Source organism: Myxocyprinus asiaticus, chromosome 14 (genome assembly GCF_019703515.2).
Source record: "Myxocyprinus asiaticus isolate MX2 ecotype Aquarium Trade chromosome 14, UBuf_Myxa_2, whole genome shotgun sequence".
In the NCBI taxonomy this organism is placed as follows: Eukaryota; Metazoa; Chordata; class Actinopteri; order Cypriniformes; family Catostomidae; genus Myxocyprinus; species Myxocyprinus asiaticus.
The window spans coordinates 30703149-30715433 of NC_059357.1; the positions used below are offsets into that span (position 1 = coordinate 30703149).

Below are 12285 nucleotides of genomic sequence, written 5' to 3' on the forward strand. Positions count from 1 at the left end.
TGAAGGGCCGTTAAGATTTTTTGCATTCACTGTAAATAATTTACAGCAAAATTCTAACAGCAATCTACTGTAATTCTTAAAGATAATAGTTTGCTGTAAGAAATTGCATTCTGGGAGATCGAGAGCAGGCTTATTGTGAAGTGACTAATTTTACAGTAAATAGTTATTATTTGCAAAGCATTTAGCAAAAATGAACATAAAATCATGGTTCCATCTTGGCAAAAGCCATTTACATTTTGAACCATTTTAAAACCCCAAAGAGTAATAGAGCTATGTTACATATGTTCATGCTGTTGACATATAACATACTGTATTTTTACAGTAAGTTGCTGTCAACCGTGCTACCAGAACTGTACTGTATTTACTTTGAATAACAGCAGATTCCAGTATATATATATATATATATATATATATATATATATATATATATATATATATATATATTCCAGTATATAATGTTTTAAATTTATACTCTGAGTTTGTTTGTAATTCTTATTATTCTCAAATATTCTTATCAGATTCTCTTTATTTTAGTGCAAATTCGTTTTCTTTATGCAATATACAGTATAATATCTTATTATTTTCTTTGATTTTGGGGTGAAATCTGACCCCACCTATGTATTCGGTATTTATGCCAATTATGGTAGCAATGCATGAAAACCTATAAAAATGCAAGAATTCATACACATGCAGTGTTTTCACAGAAATACAATAAAAAAAATAAATTAAAAAAATACTGTCATGATTATGTTTCTATCCACCAAAAACTTATATTATCTAATCAATAATTTGAAAGCCTGCAAACAATAAATCATTTCAACCCGGCTCCTGATAATAAAGGGTATGCAAAAGTTATGTAAAGGTATTTAAACAGTGATTTTAGCAAATACATACACAGTCTGTTCTTTCACAACGTTAACGCCTGCTTGTCCCCTTTTAGCCTCCCCCTCTCTGTCACTCGCCTGCGTCCTCCCATTGACAGTCTCTCTGCGGTTCCCAAAGTACAATAGCAATTCACACCCCGCCCACTGGGCGTGTCCTGTGTCATGGGCAGTTTATAAAACCCCTCCGAGACTCGATGAGTAGAGACTGTCAGTGCTTCAGAGGGACTGTAAAGTCGGATGACACTAAGTAAAATTTTTTAGAGTAGGCTTTTTTTTTTAAGGGATGTTCAGATTAATGCAGTGCACATCGCTAAAGAGAGTTTTATAAACATGTTGAAAACATACAGTATGAAAGATGTGCTCTCCGTCGCGGGGGCGACCGTCACCTGTCTCGCGCTGCTGGTAGTTTTCACTCAGCATCAGCGGATAAGGATGGGCGGGATGCAGAACAAGAGCGAGGTCGTCTTGCGCTCTCTCCAGAGTCTGGCTGAACCAGAGGCTGATGATGGAGCTCAGACTGGACAGAATGGAAAGAAGGGATTTTCGGCGTATTTTTCCAAGCTGACCCGCAGCAGGAGGGAAGCGGATAAACCCGCCGAGGCGTCCGGAGCGGCGACAGACTCGCCCGCTGAAGACATCAGCGCTGATGACATCTTCATCGCAGTGAAGACCACTATGAAGTTTCACAGGTCCAGACTAGATCTGCTGCTGGACACCTGGATATCCAGAAACATGCAGCAGGTGCGTCAGTTTACACTCTTATTTATTTATTTATTTATTTATTTATTTATTACATAAACTGTTGGACTTTATTACAGCGTGTTTGCAGTTACATATTTTACCAACCGGAAGCAAAGGATATTTTTTGCGGTTTTATTATTGTAAGCAGCGTTGGTGGTATGAACATACCTTCTATTTATAGCCTATTATAACGCCATTGCTTTCTTTATTTAAATTTTGGTCATGAATTTTATATAAACGCAATTTAAAGTGTTCAAAATCCAGTCAAACTAACAGTGTCTGTATAAAACTCACATTACAGTCTCCGTGTTACACATATTACATGTACATTTAATTAAATACCACTGTAATAATACAAACAAAGTGTATTAACATGAACAAGCAGCTCCACCAGACCATTGCATACATGTTCATTGTTATTACTCAGTACTTACATATGTAATTCCATTGTAACATGAACACTGTAACATAAAGTGACTAAAAAGTTATTTTAAATCTCACTGGCACCTTAAGAAGGCATTATACAAATTTGCCCAGATTCATAATCTCTCTGTGATGCCTGTGGCAATGCACATGTTTCTGACGGTGCGATGGGTGGCTGTAAGCCCCCCTTTTTCTTGCACTCCTGCCCCATTGTTTGGGGTGTCCCGGTGAATGCGCCAGGCCTAAGGATGCATCACAACAGCGGCTTCAGACTTGTCCCCTTCTCAGCGCTAACAAAGCGTCTTTCTGAAGGGGGAAAGAAAAGCTTCGCCAGCCCCTTGTCTCCCACTCTCCATGGGAACTGGGGATCTGGAGCAGAGGCTGGGTCAAGCTACCCAACCGGTGGGAAAAGAGAGTCTTCGTTATGGAGATGCCGGGGGCACAAAGGAACAGCATCTATAGGCTAGGAAAGCTTTTGAGCAGCATGCTGAGTGGCTCCCAGTATGAAAATACAGCTCTGAGAAACAGCCGGTACAAAAGCACAGAGCAGTCAATGTGATTTTAACCACCACCTAGAGTAGTCGCTCATACATTTTACAAAAGTCTGTTTAATTTCCTCGGGGCTCTTTCACAATCAGTTACCCTCACACCTTTGATGAGTGGGGAGTTCTTGTAATTTGAATATGGCTCACATAGCCATAGCAAAACGTTTCATGATTTGAGGACAAAGAACATTCTTTTTCTAATCATTCTGTGAATATCAAAGAATGTGGAATTGGAATTGTTTAGACATTTGATGCTTTTTTTTTTTTTTTTTGCTATTGTTTGAATTTTCAGAATGAATGTGACTTTACTGTCATGCAAAGGCAAAACATCTTTCACAAAATTTGGTCATTTTTAGACTATGATGTGTCTTGTGACAAACAGGTTTGGCTCAACCATACATATCTAATCAGTGCATTACAAAGTGGGTATATGAAAGATATGTGGCTTGGCAATCTAATCTTTTTCCATTTCATTCTTGGCAAACATACTGTGTTTTGCCTTTGTATGGCAGTTTAGTTTCTGCACTGAATTAGTCAGTTTAAATTTGACCTTCACTCTCAGTATAAACTGATATGGCCACACCAGGCCTTGCAAATTTAAGACTGTGCTCCCTTTGAGTTTGCTCAGTACAGGAGATGATAGAAGTTAACTCACAGAGGAGAGAGTTAACAGCAGGGATTAATAGTGGCAGCTGGTGGGGAGCAGTGCAGACATAAAAGACCAGTGCAGCCCAGAACACAAGGGGGAGTTCCTAGAGAATGGGTGCCAGGTGGCCCGGACTCAAAGAACAAAAGATAAGCTCTAATGCCAGCTATATGAATCCTCACATTCACAACATACACATATGGAGGTCCGCTCTCAAATTATTTCAACATTCATCCGTGTGCAACACCTAAGTACACCTGTGGATTATCCTAAAGGATCCGGTATATCGTTTGGCCGCTTGCCACAATGGCTGGCACCAAACAAGTGTTTTGAGGGGCCAGGCATTGTTAGGCCCACAGCATGAGAACTGTGTCACATATGTCAAGTGAGATGAGCATTGTGAACATGTTCATAGGGGTTATAAGCTCGTGTTCTGTGTGATGAACTCATCTTTCCTTACCTCTCACCTGCTTCAGGTGTTGCCATGATGGGTGATTAACAGCTCACTGCCTTGGGCTGTTTACATGTAAACACGGGGAGTAGATCCAATCGGCATTTGCTGTTGACACTATGGCAGCCTGCGACTCTTCTCGCTGGGAAACTGCATTTTCTTTGTTTAGAGTTAGTCAAGGACAACTAGAAGCTCCCCAACCCTTATTAATAGACCGGAATTATCAGTATTTTCAAAACAGAATGAAACCCTAGAGCTTGAGTACTGCTTTCTGTCTGTAAAAGGGATAGTTCAATCAAAATGAAAATTCTTTTATCATTTATTCATCCTGATGTTGTTACATTCTCATTTCCATGTCACCATTCACTTTCATTGCATATTTTTCCATAATGCCTAACATCTCCTTTTGTGTTCTATGAAAGAAAGTCATAACATGTGAGTAAATGATGACAGGATATTCCTTTAAAATTATGTGTTGTAGTATACTTGACTTGATGAGTCAGGTCTCTTGAGTAGTGTTATTCTCTTCAGTCTGATCTACTCCCGTTTGAATTGTTCAGGCAGCAGCTTCTGGCTTCCGCTGTTTCTCTGAATTTCCCCCTTGGAACAATGCAGCTTCCCCAGCGAGAGAAATTCACAACAATGAGAGAACAGCCTGTGCCGTGGCTGTGGTATCCGGTGTCCAGTTACACAGACAGCTCCCAAATGCCATTCAGATCAACTGCTTGACTTGCTCAATCCAAAAGTACCACCATGACCAACCTCATTACTTCTATTTGAAACACTTAACTGTGTAATTACTCAGCAACTCAGTTTGTGACAGTGGTTTCTCTTGGTTTGAGTCCTTGGCTATAATTGTTGAGCATAAAGGACAATTTAAGCAGTGTGGATCTGTTGTGGCATGAGTTTCTGGTGGTTTGGTACATTAAACTGGCACAGGTACAGTAGAGCTAACTGGGCTGGGTGGTGTTTCATAGAGGGAGTAACATCTCTCTCTTTCCTTCCTGGGGAGTAGGAGACAGACAGTCAGGCTCCAGGCTTTCTTTAGTGGGGTAGGAAGCCCTACCAATTCTACCCGCTCATCAGAACTCCACACATAATCCAATAAAAACCTTTATCCTTTTTTGTGTGCAGAATGATGGAAAATTTATGTTCTGAAGACTTGACATTTAAGAAAGAAAACATGCATGAGTAGTTGGGTAATTTTGACTCAAAACATCTTTTCATTATTCAATGAAAGGGAAATCAAGAAACAAAGCATCCGCCATGAGAGGCCTCTCTTTAGTTAACCACTGCAGCTGTATGCAAATGCAGGCAAACATATTTGGGATTTACCCAGTGGTGGCTTTACCCAGCCTGAAAGCACTCCTCATTGTCTCAATGGAAAGTGATAGTTGAAGCAGGTTAGGGTGGGGGTGAATGGCCACACACACACACACACACACACACACACACACACACACACACTCACATATTGTAATGCACTAATCAGCTATGAGGTTTCTCTCCTCTGTCAATGCCCAGCCTCTCTTGGCAGTTGCCTGTGTAGTTAGTCCGTTCTTTCAGCGTAACTCTGAGCAAACAGCGGCAGCCTCTGATCCTTTACCAGCCCAACCGCCAACCCACTCTAAACAAACAGAGGCCTGCACTACACATCTGCTCAGAGTTTGCTCTGCAAACCAATCAAACATTATCTGGCAAAGCTGAACGTTTAAAAAAAATGCAACTATTGACTGGGGAATGAGTCCATGCTTATGTGAGCGTGTAGGGATTTATACAAAATAATGCAACAAAAAAATTAATCCACTGTTGAAATAAAGATCGCAAAACATAAACTTTAATTTACAGTTAAAAAGAAAACTGGCAACTGAGGTTGCTGGAAATTCACTGAAAAAGATACAATGACAACATTTTAGGCATTACAGAATGTCACTTTGGTGCCTGCATATTTATATTACACTGTTCACTTCTATATATATCATGATTTTTACGTGCGGCAGTATCCTGTTAAAATATATACTAGAGGTGCTACAACAACGACTCACAAGTTCATAAACACTTATGACACTGAAACACTTTTACTATAGCGCTTGACTTGTAAGGCTACATCCACATTAATCCGGATACATTTGAAAAAAACAGTTTTCGAAACACTCTCTGTCCACACTGGCATTTTCAAATGTTTTCCAAAAGTTTTTTGTCCACACCGAAACGTATGAAAACTCTTGACTGCATCACATGACAAAAAAATATGTCATAGTTTTCAGATATCTCCGTTTCCTCTGTCCACACTTTTCCATTTTCAAATGTATGCACTTGGGAGAGCGTTTTTGAAAAGCTCAGTTTTCGCTGTCAAAAACCCCATCTGTGTGGATGGAAGGCCAAAACATAGAGAAAAAGATGCGTTTTCAAACGAAAGTGTATTAGCGTGGACGTGGCCTATGGCGACGGATTTTAGAGTTTGCATTAAATAACCAACTGCAATTGATCAAACTGTGTGGTAGCTCAACTGAGAAAGTGTTGCACTTGCAAAAGTGTAGAGGCAACATGAAACGATGAGGTACTTCAGCATTTGCTTTTATGACACTATAGGTTAGGTTTAAGGTTTAGGGTAGGAACATAGGTTTTATTGATTTAAAACTTGATAGAGCATTAACCTTAAAATATAATCTGTTTTTCATCTGACATTTGCTTTTTATGATATATTTGTTGTCTTGTTGAATATAATTACATTTTTCACTGTATCTGGTAAGGAAACTATTGGTTAACCAATTAAATATTTTTTTACTGTAGTATTTTTACATTCTTTTTCCTTAAATTTTATTTTTTGTCATTTATTTTTACAGTGTATCTAACTCAGAGCACATAAGAGAACAGGTGAATGTTTTGTAACGTAGGCGTTGAAAAGCGAGAGGGCGTGGGCAGATTGACGTGTTCAGACACGTGGCTGTGATAAGGCAGCAGGCGGCAGGTGCTGTCTCACCTGAGGTGGAAAGCAAACAGGTTAAAGACAGTGCATGGCCAGGGGCAGGTCACCTTTTCATCAGTCTGTCTGTGGCGTGTGGCGTCTTTTTCTCAATGGCTCCTTTGAGCCGGGGCTGCCGCCTTGCACCTGCTCTGTCTTATCTTTCACAATGAGCTCCCTAATCCCACCCCAATACACTACCCCCATCTATTTTAATGTTAACAAAACCCACCAGGGTCAGACATCACTGTGACTGCTGCATTGTGCTGAATGTATATTCATCAATCCGAGTGTGTCTGGGAAGTTTGGAGAGAATGGGACCTGATGCGTCTTTTATTTCTTCCAAATGACTATCCCATTCTGTTGCCTATTCCTTCTCATGGCATTTTTATCTTGTCTGAAGGGGATAGAGGGATGACAAATGGAAAGACATGGGAGGTGGACGGGGGCAATAGATTGGGGGTAGTTGGGGGTGGAGTACTTGGGGGTAAGTGGGGTAATCTGCTCCCCCGTTTTGTTCTGGGCCTGGGATGCTTTTGGGTGCTGAGCAGTTGCCATGGAGAGACTGAAAACGAGAACAAGGGGCCTTTATTTTGGGGGTCGTTTTTGGCTTGTTTAACTTGCTGAGTTTTCCATGGCGGAAAATGCAGACAATGCTTCCTAATCAATCCGCTTAGGATAAATAGCACTCCAAGACATATGATTCTAGTTTGGAACTCGCTTATTTTTTGTTTCGTCTTTGCTCAAGTAATTCATTGATGAACTTATGTGACTTGACTTAAAAGAGATAACTGACCAGGCTTTGTCTTTGTTTTCACAGACTTACATCTTCACGGACGGCGAAGATGAGGAACTTAAGAAAAAAACTGGTGAGTGCTGCTTCCTGATGCAAAAGTCACAGGGCCAGAAAGAAGCAGGCATTCCTTCTTTGATATGTGCAGAGTTTGGACTCAGTTAAAGCAGGCATCTAATCTTCTTAAAAATCTTGTGCTTAGCTAAAGGGTCACAAGGCTTTTGGGGGGCACATGGTATTAAGGCGCGTGCTGAGGCACCTGACCTCTCAGATAATAGACTTTAGTTAAGTGATAGGCATTTTTCAAGTGACGGACATGAGTGGAGTATTATGTGGACACTCAGATAATATCTGTCATCTTCTGTGCACAGGAGACCACACCATCAACACCAACTGCTCTGCTGCCCACAGCCGCCAGGCTCTGTCCTGCAAGATGGCTGTTGAGTATGACAAGTTCATTGAGTCCGGAAAGAAGTAAGAAATGCAAGATAATTAGTACAGTATGCTACATTATTAATTGGTAGAAGCCATGTTTTACTGTCAAAACAAACTATATTGGTTGTCCTAATGAAATATCTTCTGGTTTAGGTGGTTCTGTCATGTGGATGATGATAACTATGTAAACGTGAGGACACTGGTGAAGTTGCTGTCCAACTACCCTCACACTCAGGACATGTACATTGGAAAACCCAGCCTTGACCGGCCTATTGAGGCCACAGAAAGACTTGGGGACAACAAGATGGTAGGTTTTCCAAAATATCCTTAAACAAAATTTTGGGTTCAATACAAGTTAAGCTCAACCAACAGCATTTTAGGCTTACTGTGGTCACCACAAAAATTAATTTCGTCTTGATTTTCCATTTCTTAAAAAAAAAAAAAAAAAAAAGCAAATATCTAGGTTACAGTGAGGCACTTACATTAGAAGTAAATGGGGCCAATCCGTAAACATTAAAAACTCAAACATAATTCCATTGTAAGTGCCTCACAGTAACCTCGATTTTTGCTGAAATTGAAATGATTGAAATAATTTTTGTGGTAATCAATATTATGCCACAAATGCTGTTGATTGAGCTTAACTTGTATTGAACCCTGGAATATTCTTTTGTTTCGATTATTGTTACTGGATGTGATGGCAGTTTTATAGAATAGAAACTGATGATTTCACTTTCTTTTTTGCAGAGACCTGTCAATTTCTGGTTTGCTACTGGAGGAGCAGGCTTCTGTGTCAGCCATGGTCTGGCTTTGAAGATGAGCCCCTGGGCAAGGTGCAAAAAACTTTCACTAACCTAATGCATTTTCTAAGAACATATTCAATATTCAATATTTTGAGATGTTAGCAGACCTTTTTATTGACTTACTTATTCTCGTTCCGACAGTGGTGGCCATTTCATGAACACTGCCGAGAAGATCCGTCTTCCCGATGACTGTACCGTTGGCTACATCATTGAGTCAGTTCTAGGGGTTCCTCTGACCCGAAGCAGCTTGTTCCACTCCCATCTGGAGAACCTGCAACAGGTGTCCAAATCAGAAGTACACAAACAAGTGAGGCTCTGAAAAATTTAAAGGGAAAGCTCAACCAACAATTTTGTCATTATTTGCTCACTCTCATGTTGTTCAAAACCCGTATGACTTTCTTCGTGGAACACAAAAGAAGATGGTAGGCAGAATGTTTTGGGCTGAAAGCTTCAGGCATCATTCACTCTCACTGCATCGTTTTTCCAAACAATGAAAGTTAATGGTGACTGAGGCTAACATTCTGAATAAAATCGAAGTCATATAGATTTGGAACAACACAAGGGTCAGTAACTGTATGGGTATATCTTGTATAGTTTTATTAATGCTGTTTCATGCCTTTTCAATCAGATTACATTGAGTTATGGAATGTTTGAGAACAAGAGGAACATAATCAACATGAAAGGGGCTTTCTCTGTTGAGGAGGATCCGTCTAGGTATGACACTTCCTTAACACTCTAGATCTTGTTTACATTTTGCTCTTGTCAAAATATTGTGCTAATTTAACCTTTTGGTTTTCATCACCTCTCTCAGGTTTAAGTCAGTGCACTGTCTGCTGTATCCAGACACCCTGTGGTGCCCTCCTCAGGTTGCCTAGTAAGGCGACCGGCTCCTTTCTTGTATCCTCGTCCCTTACTGCCTCGGTATCTGAAAGGCAAGTGGGACCAGTGTTGTATTGGGCCATGTGGCTGCTGCATTTACTCTGCAGTGGCGAACGGCCTTCATGGTTATACTGGGCTGCTGTGCGGCCCGCCTTTAAAAATGTCCTTACTGCCTGGTGCCTGACCATCCTGTCCAAACCAGACATGACGTAGGGCCCAGCAGAAGGAGGCTTTCAACGCCAAGCTTTGCAGGCAATCAACTGTGCTTTATGTCATTACTATTGCTTGTATCTAATTTGCAATTCTCATAGAATGTACGTTTCTAGTATACCCAAGCCTTTTGCCAGCTTTTTATGCTTAGTTTTCAATTCTAATTAGCAAATTAGTTTGTTCTTTATATTTTATTCTCTCCAAATACCGTTCAGGTTGTTCCTTCAGGTTTAATGATTTGATTTGTATGGTCAATGTTTTAAAATGGGTGCTTTATTATATAGTTCTAATTTGTAAAGGACTCCGGATAAAATTAATGAAATGAAGGTCCATTTTATTAACAATTACATTTTTTTGATGTCAGTGTTATTATAATTATTATTGCTATTAGGTTTTTTTAATGACATTTTGTGCTGGCAATAGGCAATTTTCCACATATACTTTCAGGTTATCTTAATCTGTGGTGTATGAGGATCAAGCACTTTTTTCCCCTAAATCATCTTGACATTTTATGATGATGATGATGATATCTTTAAGCTGTGTGAAATTGCCCCAAATCTTTAATTGTTTATATTATTTAATACCAATGCATTCAAACAATCTTGGCAGATAGATTTTGGCGAGATTTTGTATTTTATTTTTAGCTTTGCTCAGAAATATACTGAAGTGGAAGTTGCACAGCTTGGTTTGAATGAACTGTTTGTTGCTTATGTAAAGTTTCTCTCACTCTTCCAATTGGCAGAAGGCCTTTTGTAACACAAAGTTATGTACAAAACAGATGGCAGCTAAAGTTTAAGATGTGTTTATAACATGGATCTGAGTTCTCCGATCCCTTTTGCACAGAGCGGTCTGGCTTACAGCCATAGATTTCCTTATTCCTTTTCAAGTATGGCTGGCAATTGTACATCACTATGCCTGCTATACAGAGCATGTTAACTGAGAGCTTTACATAAGCAACAACAGTGATCCTAACAGAGTTTCTTTCACTCTGTGGGAATGGCCCATATTGGGTTAGCCTGTAAATGTTAGTTTAAAGCAGTATATATATATATACTGTGCCATTTTATACATTTGTATTTGTACATAAATGTTTAGATATTATATGCATTTCACCTATGTATCAGAAATAGGTCTGGTGATTACTCTAAAAAAAAGTTTTTGTTTTTTGTTTTTTTTTGTTTTTTTTTGTAACGCTCTGAATTTTGCTAATGGCTGTAATTTATATTCCAGTATCTGGATTCTTTGATTGTTCAAATGTTTTGCTCAGGGACCACAATCCTGATATTGTTACCATGGGCTGCCTTGGTAATTCACCATTTAGCTTTTGAATAAAGCAGAATATTCACTAAGAAACTTTACCACATTTTTGTTTATTTTCTTTCAGCTGGCACGCTACACATTACATATTTAAAGGCATAGTTCTTGTTATCATTTACTCACCCCCATGTTGTTCCAAACCAGTGTCAGAAATTAACTAACATTAGGGGGCAATATACTGTATGCACACTGGATTTGGTTTTCAGGGCATTTTTACCTTCTTAAGGGGTTTTTAACCATTTAAAACATAAAATGTATCTCATCTGTTTATTTCAAATACAACAACTGAATCGCTTCAATAATACAAAGAGATTAAGTCTCAAAAGTCTCAATCTCAACATTTAAATGTCTAACCCTAAGAATCAACATCAATTCTTAGTTAATGCCATAATATGCATACCTAGGTATATAGTAAAATATGAAGAACTATATCAGATGTTACTAATAAAAAACAGAACAATTCACTGGGAGGGCATTTTTTGCCTCCCACATTTTAATTTTGGTGGCATTTTTGGCCCAAGCCCCAATACATTTCAAACCCGTTCCAAACCCATATGATTTTCTTTCTTTTGGGGACAAGGGTGTAGATTTTGCTTGAACATTGGAGAGGTTGCAGCGTGAAGCATTTAACCATATTTCCATTGATCACTGTATAAATAATGGGGGGATTGTACTTGTTTGTTTTGATATTGGGGTTTACCTCCCCCCATCCCACTGGAATCTATGCCGTTGTCTGGGGAAAAGGAAATGTTAGGCAGAATGTGAACCTCACAATTAAAGTGAATGATAAGGGTTAGGCAAAAGTTATTTTGTGTTCCACAGAAGAAAAATTAGTCATATGGGTTTTTTAACAAGATGAGGGTGACTAAATGATGACAATATTTTCATTTTGGGTGAACTACCCCTTTAACATCTAAGACAAACAGGGATAAGGACACACTTATTATAGCAAAACACAGATGTCTTGCATCAATTATTAAGGAATAAAATCATTTCCAGACCTTAGAGGTTTATAGTTCAGTGTCTCCTACTCTGTCAAGACTGTTGTGAACTGTTGCTGAAGCATGCAAGCAAAACAAACTCGCCCCTTGTGCTTACAAATGCTGGCACTGACCCGTTGTGTGTTGCTTGCTGAATTAATGAAGCACATTTACAAAGTTTAGTCTCACTCACACGTCATTTATTATTCTACAACA

General features: G+C 39.2%; 1 protein-coding gene across 1 annotated transcript; it reads left to right on the forward strand.

Annotated features, from left to right (window-relative positions):
* Positions 1 to 1099: 1099 nt before the first annotated feature.
* Positions 1100 to 11138, forward strand: LOC127452348 (beta-1,3-N-acetylglucosaminyltransferase lunatic fringe-like). The gene is made up of 8 exons (XM_051717767.1): positions 1100 to 1625; positions 7476 to 7524; positions 7820 to 7922; positions 8037 to 8190; positions 8628 to 8713; positions 8825 to 8990; positions 9312 to 9397; positions 9495 to 11138. The coding sequence occupies exons 1-8, from the start codon at positions 1215 to 1217 to the stop codon at positions 9556 to 9558; spliced, it is 1119 nt and encodes a 372-aa protein (XP_051573727.1). The 5' UTR covers positions 1100 to 1214; the 3' UTR covers positions 9559 to 11138.
* The last annotated feature ends 1147 nt before the right edge of the window (positions 11139 to 12285 follow it).